At 44.0% G+C, this 13959-nt stretch overlaps 1 protein-coding gene across 1 annotated transcript in view; it reads right to left on the bottom strand.

Annotated features, from left to right (window-relative positions):
• Positions 1 to 3325: 3325 nt before the first annotated feature.
• T265_10293 (hypothetical protein) overlaps positions 3326 to 13959 on the bottom strand; it is a gene marked incomplete at both ends in the record, with an annotated part of 37087 nt that continues 26453 nt past the window's right edge. Inside the window, 2 exons of the mRNA XM_009176619.1 lie at positions 3326 to 3876; positions 9546 to 10235. Of these exons, the coding sequence (XP_009174883.1) occupies positions 9548 to 10235 (688 nt within the window). The remainder of the gene's footprint in view (positions 3877 to 9545; positions 10236 to 13959) is intronic.

Below are 13959 nucleotides of genomic sequence, written 5' to 3'. Positions count from 1 at the left end.
ATCGCCTTTCCATATTCGCCTTCTAATTTTAACCTTTTGCGCCTTGTGAATCCGCGGGATCAATTCCTCTGATGACCTTACTTCATCTACCCGTGTTTTATGCATGGAGTGTAACGGTTTTGTCTTTCGGTAAATCGGGCAGGTGGCCTATGACTAGCGAAAGGATTACTATTCTCTTTTTGAATTAGATTGATTTCAAAGGCAAAGGTTATTATCAAACGCGTATGCTATGTCACTTCAAGAGTATGTACGCTTGTGCGATTGCAGTAGGTTTGCAGTGTTGTTACAAGTTGGGCATTGTGGCGTACTGATTCGTATGTTCGATCCTTTGAGTGTTATTAGTGTACAGGAATCCGAATGACTCAATATAAGCAGTAGTAAACCAGCTGCGTGAGGGAAATATTCACAAACTGTGCCAGAACTCAACTCAACTTAACAAAATAGACGCAAGATAAGAACAAATCGCTTTCAAAACTGACTTCGGACTAAAAATAGGACCGATTTTTTCGGAAATAATTGGAGAATGAAGCACTTTATGGATTCATTTTGGACGCGCACGATTTCAACAAAGCCGGAAAGTTCGTGGAGAGAAGTCTGGCATTGAAGAGCGATTTAGGTGGATCCCATGGAGGTCTACCGAAGGGAGGGTACTAAAAAATCTATTTTCAGCCCGCAGTTATTTGATAGAAGTACTTAATCAAATTGGCTTATTTTCGGGATATCGCAGAATGTACTGAGCTTGACTGCTGGAAAACCAAAGAGTTTTACATCAGCTGTGACACCACCAAATTATATTAAAACATCTTATCATTCCGGTTAAAAAATTTCTATTGAGGTGCCTTAAAAGTATTTTGCAGCATATCTTTGATAGTTCTAGCTTTTGCTCGGACCTTTTAATAAGGAAAGGTATATTTTATCTTTTAGGTCACGGTGCATACATAGGCCTTGGCGAATGGGACATCTTGGAAACAGCGAGTACCATGTAGTCGGCTTTAATTTCACTTAGTTTATTCTCGCAAACGAGGAATGAAGCCATTTAAAAACCTCTGGAGATACATTATCTTACTTTGTACGCAGAGAAGGCACAGGGGTTTCAAGTTTCAGTCAACCTTTTATCCGATATCTGCGGGCGTCGTAAGCTGTCGCGAGATGAGTTTGAACTCCGATCCACTGACTTGTCAGTAGCCTAAAATTCTGGGAGGAATCAACGGATATAGAAATAAAGCGTGTTTAGGCGATTGAACCATCATATCACATGCATTGATGGGTTATCTTTAAGTGGTCTTAGTTGTCCTGCATCCATCCTCAGCACTCGCTTTACTTTCACTTTAGCACGGACAGTTAAATAAGATCTGAAATCTGACCTGACATTTCACAACTGATTCTCTTTTTTCTCGCTACCGCTTCGAATGAGTTTACTGAGCTTACTGCGCCTTGGAATCGATAAATGTTTTTATGTTCGCCCAAAAGATTCCAACTATGTCAGCTGAGTGTGTCTTAGGTCTGACTGCGAAGAATCAGCAGCAATATTGATTCTGTCAGAGCTATTTCACATACGGTGCTTAAGAAGTTTTGTTCAATAGGAATGGACACTGGATTCAATCGGCTTGTATGAATATGACTTGTTTATATTCATTAGGCATGAATAGGTCTGTCGTTAAGTTCTAGCTAAATGAAACAATAGTTGCGCCAGATACGGTTATTCGCATAGGAATTTGGTTTAGATGAGAGACCCCACTGAATCCAGCTGAACTTGTTTCTGATGGTCTCCTTCAATCAAATAAGTTGAAGCAAGCCATCCTAAATGACAGGTAGTTCACCGTTCTGAAATAACCGTTCATTTTTCTCACAACTGGCGCACACCTCCATCATGTTGCATGATTGTTTTATCAGCTTCGTTTGCTTGTTGTCCTTTTTCTCGGTTTCCGAGATTCCTAAACTCCCTAAACTCTATCTAGCTCATATTTATTCCACCTGTTGTACCTAAGAAAGAGCTCTTCACTTCTTAATACTTGTACTAGGGTTTAATTTTTCTTATTACTATTTTGTTTCTTGGAGGGTTAGAGGTTAGGAACGTGAACTAAAAACTACCAGTAATATCTATTCAAGTATGACCGAAGATGTATTTTCGCTGAATCAGTCCAATTCATCTGTGAGACAATATTCTACTACAGCGCCGAACTTTACATTTGAGACTCGCGAATCAGTTCAGATATCACCATTCTTAGCGCCGTATTTGTATACGAGGTCACCCGTTGAGCACATTTTTGTTTCCTGAGACCCAACAAAGAAAGGGTTTGGATCACTGGGCAGAATATTTTAGGTAACAAGTGTCGTCCGCACCAGTGCTGTGCTGCTGTCTGGTTGCCAGACATGGCTTCCGGGGGAATAAGATCTAAGATGTGTCGCAGACACCTTTCTGGTGTCGAGGAATTCGTAGCGTGGCAAAACAGGTACGTCGGTTTTGAAAACATTCAACACTACCAACTGCGGCGGCTCGGTCATACGCTACGCTTTCCGTCTACGGAGAGAAAATGTTGTCCTGCAAGCCTACTTTGGGCAAATTTGACTAAAGAATGATGTAAAATGGATTATTAAGAGCTCGAATATTGTTATTGCGATCCGTCTTCCAGGATAGGACTCCGCGTCTCCCTGTCCTTTGCCGGGGACTTTGCAAGAAATGGTGGCTAACCGATTTCAATGGCCTGCGTGCTGTCAGTATCCATCCATCTTGTTTGACTGGGTGGTAAGAGGTGCAGGCAACTCAGAGTTTTCGACGCAGGCTAGCATCAGGTATATTCCGTCCACCCTCCCCTTTTTAGCCTTAAAGCCTTAAATCTAATTAAGCCAACTTTGTGGTTGAACGACAGTTAAGCGTCAGCCCAACGTTGATGTTACTGTCTCTGCTCATCCCCTAACTACTTTACCGCCGTTTCATGTGGGTTCCTTCGGTGATTTGGATTTTCCAGAGACACAGTGTCCTTCAACAAAAACATTCAAGGCGACCTGACTATATGCTTGCCTCTTATCTCTGAATAGGTTAACTGCGGTGCGTTTTCTTGGTTGTGCGTTGAACTGACTGGGATGGCATGGTCGACCGTCCTTAGGAACGGTTAGTAAGGCACTGCTCTAACTCACGTACGGATAAACGACATGAAGTCACTTGCACTACATATGGCGAAATGGTTTTTAATATATCCAGAAATATGGAAACCTCCTCTAGCAACTAACTTTTCAGATTTCGACCTTATTCGCCTTGTTTGTTTGTTTAGTCAGCCGTGATGGCTTCAGTATTCCGGTCGGAAAGAATAAACAAATCAAACGACTTCCGTTAAACAACCGTCCAAGGTTGTAGTTTATTTGTTTTTTTGGAGTGAGACACCACATAGGAAATCGAAGTTTTTTTTCTCGATCGAAATCCAAGCGGTTTGGAGTTTGTCAAGTTGAAGGAACTAAAGCGTTTGTGCTTGACGAAAAAGCACGCCAAGCAGGATGTCGCTCTCCATTCTCACAGGAGAGGCACGCGCAAGCGTGTCAGAAGTACAGTTGTTGAACTCTGTCGCATACCGGTAGAGTTGAGTGTGCATTTCATGAATTGTTGCCGAGTCGACGGTAAAGACTTTGAAGTTGATTTGAAAGACTCAACGGTGTCGTTGTCTTTTGGCCAAGACAACAGACGGTTTGAGGAAACAGGAACACAAAATGGGTAAAACGGAATGACTTCCGCACGGGTGCGGAATTGCGGATCAATCCATCAGGTCTTCAGGAGATGGAATTGTAGATAGTGAAGAACAGGATCGCGAGTTTAAGCGTACACCGAGTGGGTAGAGGAAATAAACTGTTGTGGTGCCATCGGGTTTTGTTCAAAGTGGGTGGCTGTAAACAGATCGCAAGACAAATGTCATTTTATATCACATGTATATTACTACATAGTAAATGCTGAAGAAAGGCACAAGTCATGCACAAAGTGATCTCAAACCCAGAGGTGAAGTCTGCAAAATAGAAAAAGTTAATTCCAGAGCCTGAAAAATTTTGTTACAAACATTCCTTTTTGGATCGCAAATCACATTAGCTAAAAAATCTCCGTGTTTGTAAAGATCAACTTTAGCCAGGCGGTAGGTTTCCGGGCCATAGCTTTCCTAGAGGTAAATCTCACTTCTTGGTCAAACCGAAGGTTGCAAATGCAAACGCCTTAAGCAGTCAAGTGAACAAAGCTTCGGAAATATCAAAAATATCGCATCGAAAGCAACTATCCAATAGAGTGCACATAGCAGCCGCTTGAACGTTTTTTGAACAAAGGCACGGTTCGTGGAATTGATGTTGTATATTAAGCAAATTTAATTAAACATAAGAGCCAAAGTGGTAAGTAAAATATCTCAGTCATCAACATCGTCACTAGCAGAAACTAACCACCAATGCACAATGACGCCCAAATTCCATACAGCCAGCAAGTAGGCACACCCCAATGAAAATTGATAAGGAAAGAGGAACGTAGGACATAATGCGAAAAAGTTCTGTGTCCATAAGGGAAATGATTAAGGATAGTGCCTGCACCTTTAAAAGACACTGGAATAAGCACATCTGAGCACGGTCGTTAGTTTGTTCGCTGAACTGGGCAATTTGATTGCCGACGACTCATCATCACAGTCACGAAGAGACTGGCCCTTACCGTGGTTTAACGGTTTGCATACCTCGGTGACCCACTGAGCTATGATGGGGGTGTCCGCTGGACACTCGCAGGTTGGTCAGTGATTGGAGGTATCGTGGTCCATCATTTTGGAAATCGGAATACATATGGCGACGTTTTCCCTAAAAAATGGTAATGTACTTGGTAAAGCACTCGCAGTTGCTGTCTTGCAGTCAGGGTTTCGAGCCAAAGTCTCCGGTTGAGGCCCCCTAATTTCACTCCTGTCCAGGTGTGAGCGCCCTGGCATTATCCAAGCCGACGTACAAACATGAATTGCACAAATACATATAAACTCATGCCACATCGGCCGTTGTGTGGTGCCGTCAGCCAGGCCGCATTACTTGGTGGATACAGCGGGGGGGGGGGGGGGGAGAACAGGCTACTGCTGACGCCACCTTTCCTTCTTTTTCAAATACTTTTTCCTCTCCTCTCCACACCCCAGTGATAACCCTCTCCATGAAGGCCCATCACTAAAGACTGATCACTCCGTTCGTCCTCTATTGGTTTGAAAGCAACACCTGCGCGTCATCCGGCGCCGACATCCTCAGACATCTCCGTATCAATCTTCGATACCCCACCTATCCGGCCGCTTTCAATGTGCACACTCTGAAGAAAGCAGGACAACAAGCTGCTCTCGCTCTCATACTGGACTCGCTCGGCATTAATGTCTACTTGTCTCAGAAACAAGAATTCAAGATGCAAGCACGCACATTGAGCTAACCGCCCCATCAGTCTCCACTCGCTTCGGGCTACGCACCCCTGGTGATCCAGAGGCTGCTGCAGCGGGATGTGCAGTGGTTGGCATCGTCCTAAGTCACCGGGCGGAAGAATCCTTGCTGGACTGGATACCTACTGACAGTCGCTTCTGTGCGGTTTGTCTGGCAAAGTCTGCGAAGGAGTCTCACAAGCATGAGGTTGATAGATGTCTGTAAATCGTGTCTGCCTACGCCCCAACTGACTGTAGCTCCGACGCCGTCACAGACAGGTTTTCTGACGTCCTGAATGCCCTGCTGCGGCGAGCTAAAAGCTCACACATCGTGGTGGTTGCCGGAAATATGAATGCACAAGTGGACAGGCTCAGCGTACCTGAAACTCAAGTAGGAGGTCGACATGGATTGGACTCACTTGTTCGGAATACAGCTGTTGTGTTCCCTTCTGTGAGTCCTTTCTCTCTGACACTAGGCACTGGAGCGGGTCAGCAGCAGATACCACAGACTGACGAATCAGCAGATATAACTAAGACCCTTTAGCTCCAGTAATATTCGTTTCTGATTCCACAACAGCGGGAAGTTTGCAGACATCACTAACGTCTTCGTTAAGCGCGTACAGACTTCGTTTGTTATGTTGCGATCAAGGAGTAGGTGGCCGCCGAAATTTAAGAGAATCACGAAACTGGGATATCTTGAGGCAGGACTTTGAGGATGCAAGTTACATGCTAAGAGGTACAGCAACATCCGCTGCAGTGTTTAAATAATCATCAAGATGCAAAGCGATGTCGTTCTAATAAACCAGGCGTGACTTCGACAGCTAAATTCATGATCTCTTGCGTCGGCCACTCTATTTTTATAACAAGGGGGTACAAAAAGGGAAAGTGGAAATAGCCTTAACAAACTCCATTTTTTTGCTTGTCAGGAATACAGGGAACAAGTAATGTTTACGAATTTCATATGCATCCTTTCTGGCTAAGAATATATAAAAGAGCAGATTTATCCACAGAATCGAAGGCACCTTCAAAGTATAGAAAATCCACGTCTTTTGTTTAGTGATATGTGTGGTGCTGCTCAATTGACTGGTGTAGTATGAAGATATGACGATTTCATCTCCTGCCAGGACGACATCCTACCTGATGCTCACAGACTTGCTTCTTACGTGCCTTCAGTAGATGCCGCAATGTAGAGTAAACCAGTAACTGTGTTAAGACAGGCGTGAGATCCATAATCTGTGGTTGAAACACTCTACTAATGTACACTGAACTACTAATGAACACTGATATGAACGAAATTGGCTTCGATTTTGTAGAACACGCTATCGCTCCCGAATGGGTAATAAATCATAGTTGAAGTGGAACACAAAGATTCTCCAAGATCTTTGAACAAGCCCGGAGGGATCCCAGCTGGCCCATCAACTCAATGGGGTTTCAAGATAGAAATGTCTATTAGTACTTTTTCACCCACTAACCACGGCTCATATTGAACTGGTGAAGTGAAAGATGCAAGTGAACGGACAAAGGGTCAACTAACCTAGTGACTTACAAACATTTTCCGCTACTGAATTTTCACTTCGTCTCTGGGGTTTACTGGAAGAGCTCAGTGAAAGTTTGCACCTAACAAGGGCTTCATTTGAATCAACTTGGTGCTCCAGAATGACTGGTAATAAAGAACTGAGCCACGCCATCGGTAGCTGATGGTTACGTAATCAATTTGACTCAAAGATTTCTCAGCGGTAGGGGGATGCTATTTAGCACTGCATCTAAACCCAATAGCACTGGTCAGTAAAAGGTTACACAATGCGTTCACCGTTATCATCTTGGTTTTCGTGCAGACTGAACATATCACCTAGGCGTGCCTCAGATGACCAGAGGTGACCTACCTACGCTATTATAATCGTGTCCCACCCCTTCGTAGCAGACAAGAGGATGGCTAGTTTTCAGTAGGAGCCTCTCAGTGAATCAGAGCTACGGTTCATTGGTGCATAAATGGATGCAACGAAAAGGGAAGTTCAGTATTTCAGCTAGTGCGAGTTTTATCAAAGTAAAATCCCGACAATAGAGTCGGATGCCTGTATAGAGTAGAGCAGTGAAGCCTCGACTTATAAACTTGAGCTATACCATCCCGCTTCAGTGGTTGTGGGCTAACCCAACTTTACTGGTCTGTGGCATCGTCTGTGTCGTAAGCCCAACAACTGCACTTGGATACTGTTTTCGAGTTTCAGGGATGCAGCAAGCATCGATCGATCGATGCCTGCTATGTATTAGAGGAACTCGTTGTCTGGCTCGTCTAAGAGCTCCTATTAAAGCTTACAAGAAACGGGAGAACGATTCCTGAATAGTCGATATGGAGCGGTAAAAGTGAGTAGTGGCGCGCAACCTGGCGGTTTCCTAAGTGATTTGATGCCGGGAGCACCGCTGGGATCTCTATAGGAGCGGCAGTTAAGTGGGATAGTCGGAGGTGTTAGCAGCCACGTTTCTGCATATCCGCCTTGCTGTTTGTAGCGAATGGGATAACTTAGCTGCTGTTACCACGCAAGCACCGATGTCGTATTAACTTAATTTTATCTGTAAAGTTCGTGGTCCCATGTTGTCTGAACTAATGCCAGGGCACCCAGATATAAACAAGGGACGATTTGTTCTTTGGTCAAAGTACTTGGCTCAAAGGTCTGACCGCAAATTAGCAGTGGTCATTACAAAGCTACCCCAGTAACACACTTGCTCCAAAACCAAACGGAGGGACTGCGTTTGTCAAACTCTTGTCCACTGACTCATCTGGTAGTAGAGACGTCATGAAAGTTGAATGGGCACCCTCAAGTACAACTCGATGAGTTGCTAAGACATACAAATCATCTGTCTAGGCTCTTCGTGATGGCAACATCTTAATTCTGGCTAGGCCAAGCATTAAATTTGGAGCGACATCGTTAAGGAAGCTGCGGTCACAAATCCATTTAAACTAACTTCTGTAATTAGGAGCCCGTATTAGTCCGTCTAATGTTGGGAACAGCTATCGTCTGACTTCATTTCAGTAGCCATTTCTGTTTTCAGCCCGATCAAATAGAAGACTTTGGAAGCATCATTTGAGGAAAACTTTTGTACTCCAGAGTGGCGGTAGTGCTCTATCGGGAAATGACTGAGTATTCAACTAGTATTCCACCGTCGGCTCCATTTATCGAACTTCGACTAGCACACTTAACCACGCAGCGAAGATTTGTTTTTCCGTCGTAATTAGTGAATCAAAACGGATGGACAGACCATCCCCCCTAAAGCATGGCAGTTGGTTTTGGCCCTTAATACTTTGGTATTACTTTGGTAGGCAAGACTGCAGTGTTATAGGATATTCAGCTCGGTCTCCCGTACGCAAGTCAGTGTATCTCACCACTTGTGCATACTTATGTGTCGAAATCAAACATAAGGCTTACGGAAACTCGGGGCGACGGCTAGCCGATGGGGGAAGTGGTCACACGCTGTCAGAGTTTTCAGAAATCTTATGAGTACTGTCTCACTTCAACTAAACTGCTTGTTTTTGCAAGTGTTTATGAGGATTCGACGCATGGAAGGATGTTGGGAATATTTCACGGCACAAAGTACAAGGTATACAATCATCATCCTGTATGCACTCGTAAAACTGGAACAATCCACATGTGTAAGTCTACTCTTCAGTAAGTGGTTTACCTCATTCTACTTCCTTGACTAGTCAGAAACAGCCAGGTTCAATTGTCAGATTTGTAGGTCAAGCTAACATTGTAGTGTTCCCATATAATGTTGGAGTTGATAAATTGCTACTCACAAGGAGTATAAAGATGGAACTCTAGAGGTGTATTTTCCCCACTTAGTTTTCGTAAGGTGAAAGTCATTGTAAAACCGTGGAAGTGTAAACTGAAAACTGCATCAGTAAACAGAAAGACAACTCTAACCAAGCCAAATTTCAAAAGATCTGCTGCCAATTTAGTTTCCTGGTAGTCTGGATTATTTTGTTTGGAGAAAACCCTCTATCTTTGCAGACAGTATCATCTTGCATTCAGGTAGGTTCCCGATTTAGTCCTACTCATTGATATCTACCTCTGAGCAGAAGTTATAAAAAGTGAAGGATGACCTTATAGGCTGAAAGGGTGCCAACACTTCACCCGTCTAGATGACGGGTAAACTTACTTTCAATTTAGGTTAGTTTCCATCCCGACTTCTTCATAATCTTTTTCCAACGCAGTTAGGTTCTCTTTGGTTTCTGTAAACTCATTTTCTTCCATACCTTCACCCACGTACCAGTGTACGAACGATCGTTTAGCGTACATCAAGCCAAATTTGTGGTTCAACCTGGTCCAAGCTTCTGCGATTGCCGTCGAATTACTGATCATACACACTGACCGGTTTACTTTGGCCAGGTCACCACCAGGCACGGTAGTTGGCGGCTGTGTATTAACTCCGATTTTAAATCCTGTTGGACACCAATCGACAAACTTAATTGTTCGTTGTTTCTTGACGTGTCTTATGGCATCTTGGACCTCTTGACCACTTACATTACCTCGAAACAGTACACAGCATGCCATGTATTTTCCATGACGTGGGTTACATGTCACCATCAAGGATTGTGGGCGGAAGCATCTGACTAATAGCCGGGGAGCCGAGATTTCACGATTGAATTGTTGAGAGGCCGGTAGAAGTGGAGCGTACGATGAGAGCGGAAAATGAATTCGTGGATAGGGAACCAGATTTGTTTGGAATTCTTGTAGATTCACATTCAAGCTACCTGGAAACCGCATTGAGGCGGTGATGGAGCTGACCACTTGACCAATGAGACGGTTAAGGTTGGGAAAACCTGGCTTCATTAACTCCAAATTGGCTCTGAAAATGTTTACAACCAATAAGTTTTTGAAGACTTGTCACCGTTTCAACATCCTTTGTAAATTATGTAGAAAACAAATTACAGTGGGGAAGACGCACGAGTATGAAGGGGTCTCCTATGTTGGGCGCTCCCGTGATACAGGATGTTGTATACTTGCAACAGATCCCCAACAGGGGGTTTCCCCACAGAAGAGGAGATAGTAAAGAAAACTATCGGAGAAAACCACAGTAGAAAACAAAGTGGGGAAGACGCACGAGTATGAAGGGGTCTCCTATGTTGGGCGCTCCCGTGATACAGGATGTTGTATACTTGCAACAGAACAGATACAGGGGGTTTCCCCACAGAAGAGGAGATAGTAAAGAAAACTATCGGAGAAAACCACAGTATTTATTTATTTATTTTTATTTATTTATTTATTTATTTATTTAAAAGGATGGCCCTGTTTACAAAAAGAATCTTCCGCGTTGCAACAAAATATATCTTATAAAGAACATTTACATTCTCCAGAAGGTTGGTTCTTCTTTTTACTCGCTTTAGCAGAAGTCAACCAGCCTTTCAATTGCAACTACTTCAGAAGTCATTTTTCGCCATCGTCATCACCATGTCCGAAAATTTCTACAGGAAGCCAGCAAATCGAGACGAAGAGTACAACTGGTCTGTGCGTGAAAACATTCAGTCTTCTCTTTTTTCATAAAGGAAACTACTCACAAGGTTGCTGAAAACTCTTCGACAGCCCACGACCGGTTTTGCCCTTCTTGGGGGTCATGAGGGGCTCATCAGTTCTTCTATCAATCGCATCAGCACACACAGAAAACATGGATCGTGGTTTGTCAATACTTTATTTATTCTCATCGGACGAGAGAGGTAAAACATACAGGTTATGCATAAAACTGGATTGGCAACCAATCTGAACAGACAGATAGTGGAGTGTCCAAGTGAGTGGCACGTAATCAGAACCACTTCAGCTAAAACAACACGTAAGCGTGGTTTGTGAACCTCGATTAAAAGAGGTTGGCTGGCCAATAGACGCTTTTGCTTCCAGTCCAGGAACAACATGCCGAACAAAGATTTCGTATCTACCTGGAGAATCGTTCGCAATTAACCCTTGGCCACAAATGAGTCAGGGACACAGCTGCCCAGATGCTTGAAGAAAACAAAGCGGATGTTGCGGGCTTTGTAGAATTCATGTTCACATCTCTTACTGTTGAACAGTTGTCCTCCTGTACTAGGGCATTTATTTTGGTGAGTCCACACCAAAAAAGAGTTCGCTGGACTAGAGTTTCACTCTTATTGGAGCTAATCAGCAGTGCACACCCCCGGCAGTGCCGTTACTTAAACTCCTAAAATCTGACATGCGAGGCGGGCATGTAGAAACTACTCCACCAGCGCACCCTGGACACACATGAATTTTCACGTCTGAAGCTTGGGCCAACCAATCCCACCACCCGGGCGTGAACAAGTTCGCCTGCTGAGACGTAAAAATTCAAGTGAGTCTAGTGGGGGCAGGTAACACACTCACCTCTCATGTTAGATGTCCGGAATTCAACTTCCCAAAAGATCACCGGTATGCACTACTGATGAGCTCTAGTAAGAACGAAACTCGAGTGCAACGCTTCTCACTTTGGTGTGGACTCACCAGAATAATTGTACCAGGCCAGGAGAATAACTAACTAACTGAGAGTGGTATGGACCTGAAGGTTTACAGCTGTGTTCTGATGGACGCCGGTCTGTCATGTCGATGCAAGTGTTTCGGCAGCCGCAAAGGGACTGGTAAACTATGCGAACGGCCAGAAATCCGACAAACCGCAGTCTAGCTTTGGAAGAATAATCCATCGAGTAGTCTGTATTATGTGCCCTGTTTACAAAAAGAATCTTCCGCGTTGCAACAAAATATATCTTATAAAGAACATTTACATTCTCCAGAAGGTTGGTTCTTCTTTTTACTCGCTTTAGCAGAAGTCAACCAGCCTTTCAATTGCAACTACTTCAGAAGTCATTTTTCGCCATCGTCATCACCATGTCCGAAAATTTCTACAGGAAGCCAGCAAATCGAGACGAAGAGTACAACTGGTCTGTGCGTGAAAACATTCAGTCTTCTCTTTTTTCATAAAGGAAACTACTCACAAGGTTGCTGAAAACTCTTCGACAGCCCACGACCGGTTTTGCCCTTCTTGGGGGTCATGAGGGGCTCATCAGTTCTTCTATCAATCGCATCAGCACACACAGAAAACATGGATCGTGGTTTGTCAATACTTTATTTATTCTCATCGGACGAGAGAGGTAAAACATACAGGTTATGCATAAAACTGGATTGGCAACCAATCTGAACAGACAGATAGTGGAGTGTCCAAGTGAGTGGCACGTAATCAGAACCACTTCAGCTAAAACAACACGTAAGCGTGGTTTGTGAACCTCGATTAAAAGAGGTTGGCTGGTCAATAGACGCTTTTGCTTCCAGTCCAGGAACAACATGCCGAACAAAGATTTCGTATCTACCTGGAGAATCGTTCGCAATTAACCCTTGGCCACAAATGAGTCAGGGACACAGCTGCCCAGATGCTTGAAGAAAACAAAGCGGATGTTGCGGGCTTTGTAGAATTCATGTTCACATCTCTTACTGTTGAACAGTTGTCCTCCTGTACTAGGGCATTTATTTTGGTGAGTCCACACCAAAAAAGAGTTCGCTGGACTAGAGTTTCACTCTTATTGGAGCTAATCAGCAGTGCACACCCCCGGCAGTGCCGTTACTTAAACTCCTAAAATCTGACATGCGAGGCGGGCATGTAGAAACTACTCCACCAGCGCACCCTGGACACACATGAATTTTCACGTCTGAAGCTTGGGCCAACCAATCCCACCACCCGGGCGTGAACAAGTTCGCCTGCTGAGACGTAAAAATTCAAGTGAGTCTAGTGGGGGCAGGTAACACACTCACCTCTCATGTTAGATGTCCGGAATTCAACTTCCCAAAAGATCACCGGTATGCACTACTGATGAGCTCTAGTAAGAACGAAACTCGAGTGCAACGCTTCTCACTTTGGTGTGGACTCACCAGAATAATTGTACCAGGCCAGGAGAATAACTAACTAACTGAGAGTGGTATGGACCTGAAGGTTTACAGCTGTGTTCTGATGGACGCCGGTCTGTCATGTCGATGCAAGTGTTTCGGCAGCCGCAAAGGGACTGGTAAACTATGCGAACGGCCAGAAATCCGACGAACCGCAGTCTAGCTTTGGAAGAATAATCCATCGAGTAGTCTGTATTATGTGTAGTTATACTGCGCTGTAAACTCATCTCACGGTCAACTTCACTTGCCGAACGATCTCCTCAGAACTTCAGAAATAAGAAATATCCTTCTTTTACGCACCCTGCACATTGATCCTTGGAGGAGAAACAGAACTATGCCAGTAAGGACGTCAGGATATCTGCTAGCAGTCAAAGTCTCATTGAGAAACTCTTCTTATTCCAAGCTAGTTGCACTATAAACTTGCTCAGTCATGTAAAACAAGGTTTTGACCAGCCCTCACTCGTACAGTGCCGGTACAAAGCGGCAAATGTATCGAGATTGCCCGCTTTGTCTATCTGAGGGACGCCTTGACACGTCCGCTCACAAGTATGTCCAAAAATGGTAAAATGGTAACATATGTCCATAGGTTACACACAGGTTTGCTTGAAGAGAGCTCAGGATATTTCACAACTTATCAGTAATAAATAAATGCTGCC

The sequence above is a fragment of the Opisthorchis viverrini genome (genome assembly GCF_000715545.1).
Source record: "Opisthorchis viverrini unplaced genomic scaffold opera_v5_350, whole genome shotgun sequence".
NCBI classification, from domain to species: Eukaryota; Metazoa; Platyhelminthes; class Trematoda; order Opisthorchiida; family Opisthorchiidae; genus Opisthorchis; species Opisthorchis viverrini.
Note: the sequence above shows the minus strand (reverse complement) of the source record. Positions and strands in the feature narration are given on the sequence as shown.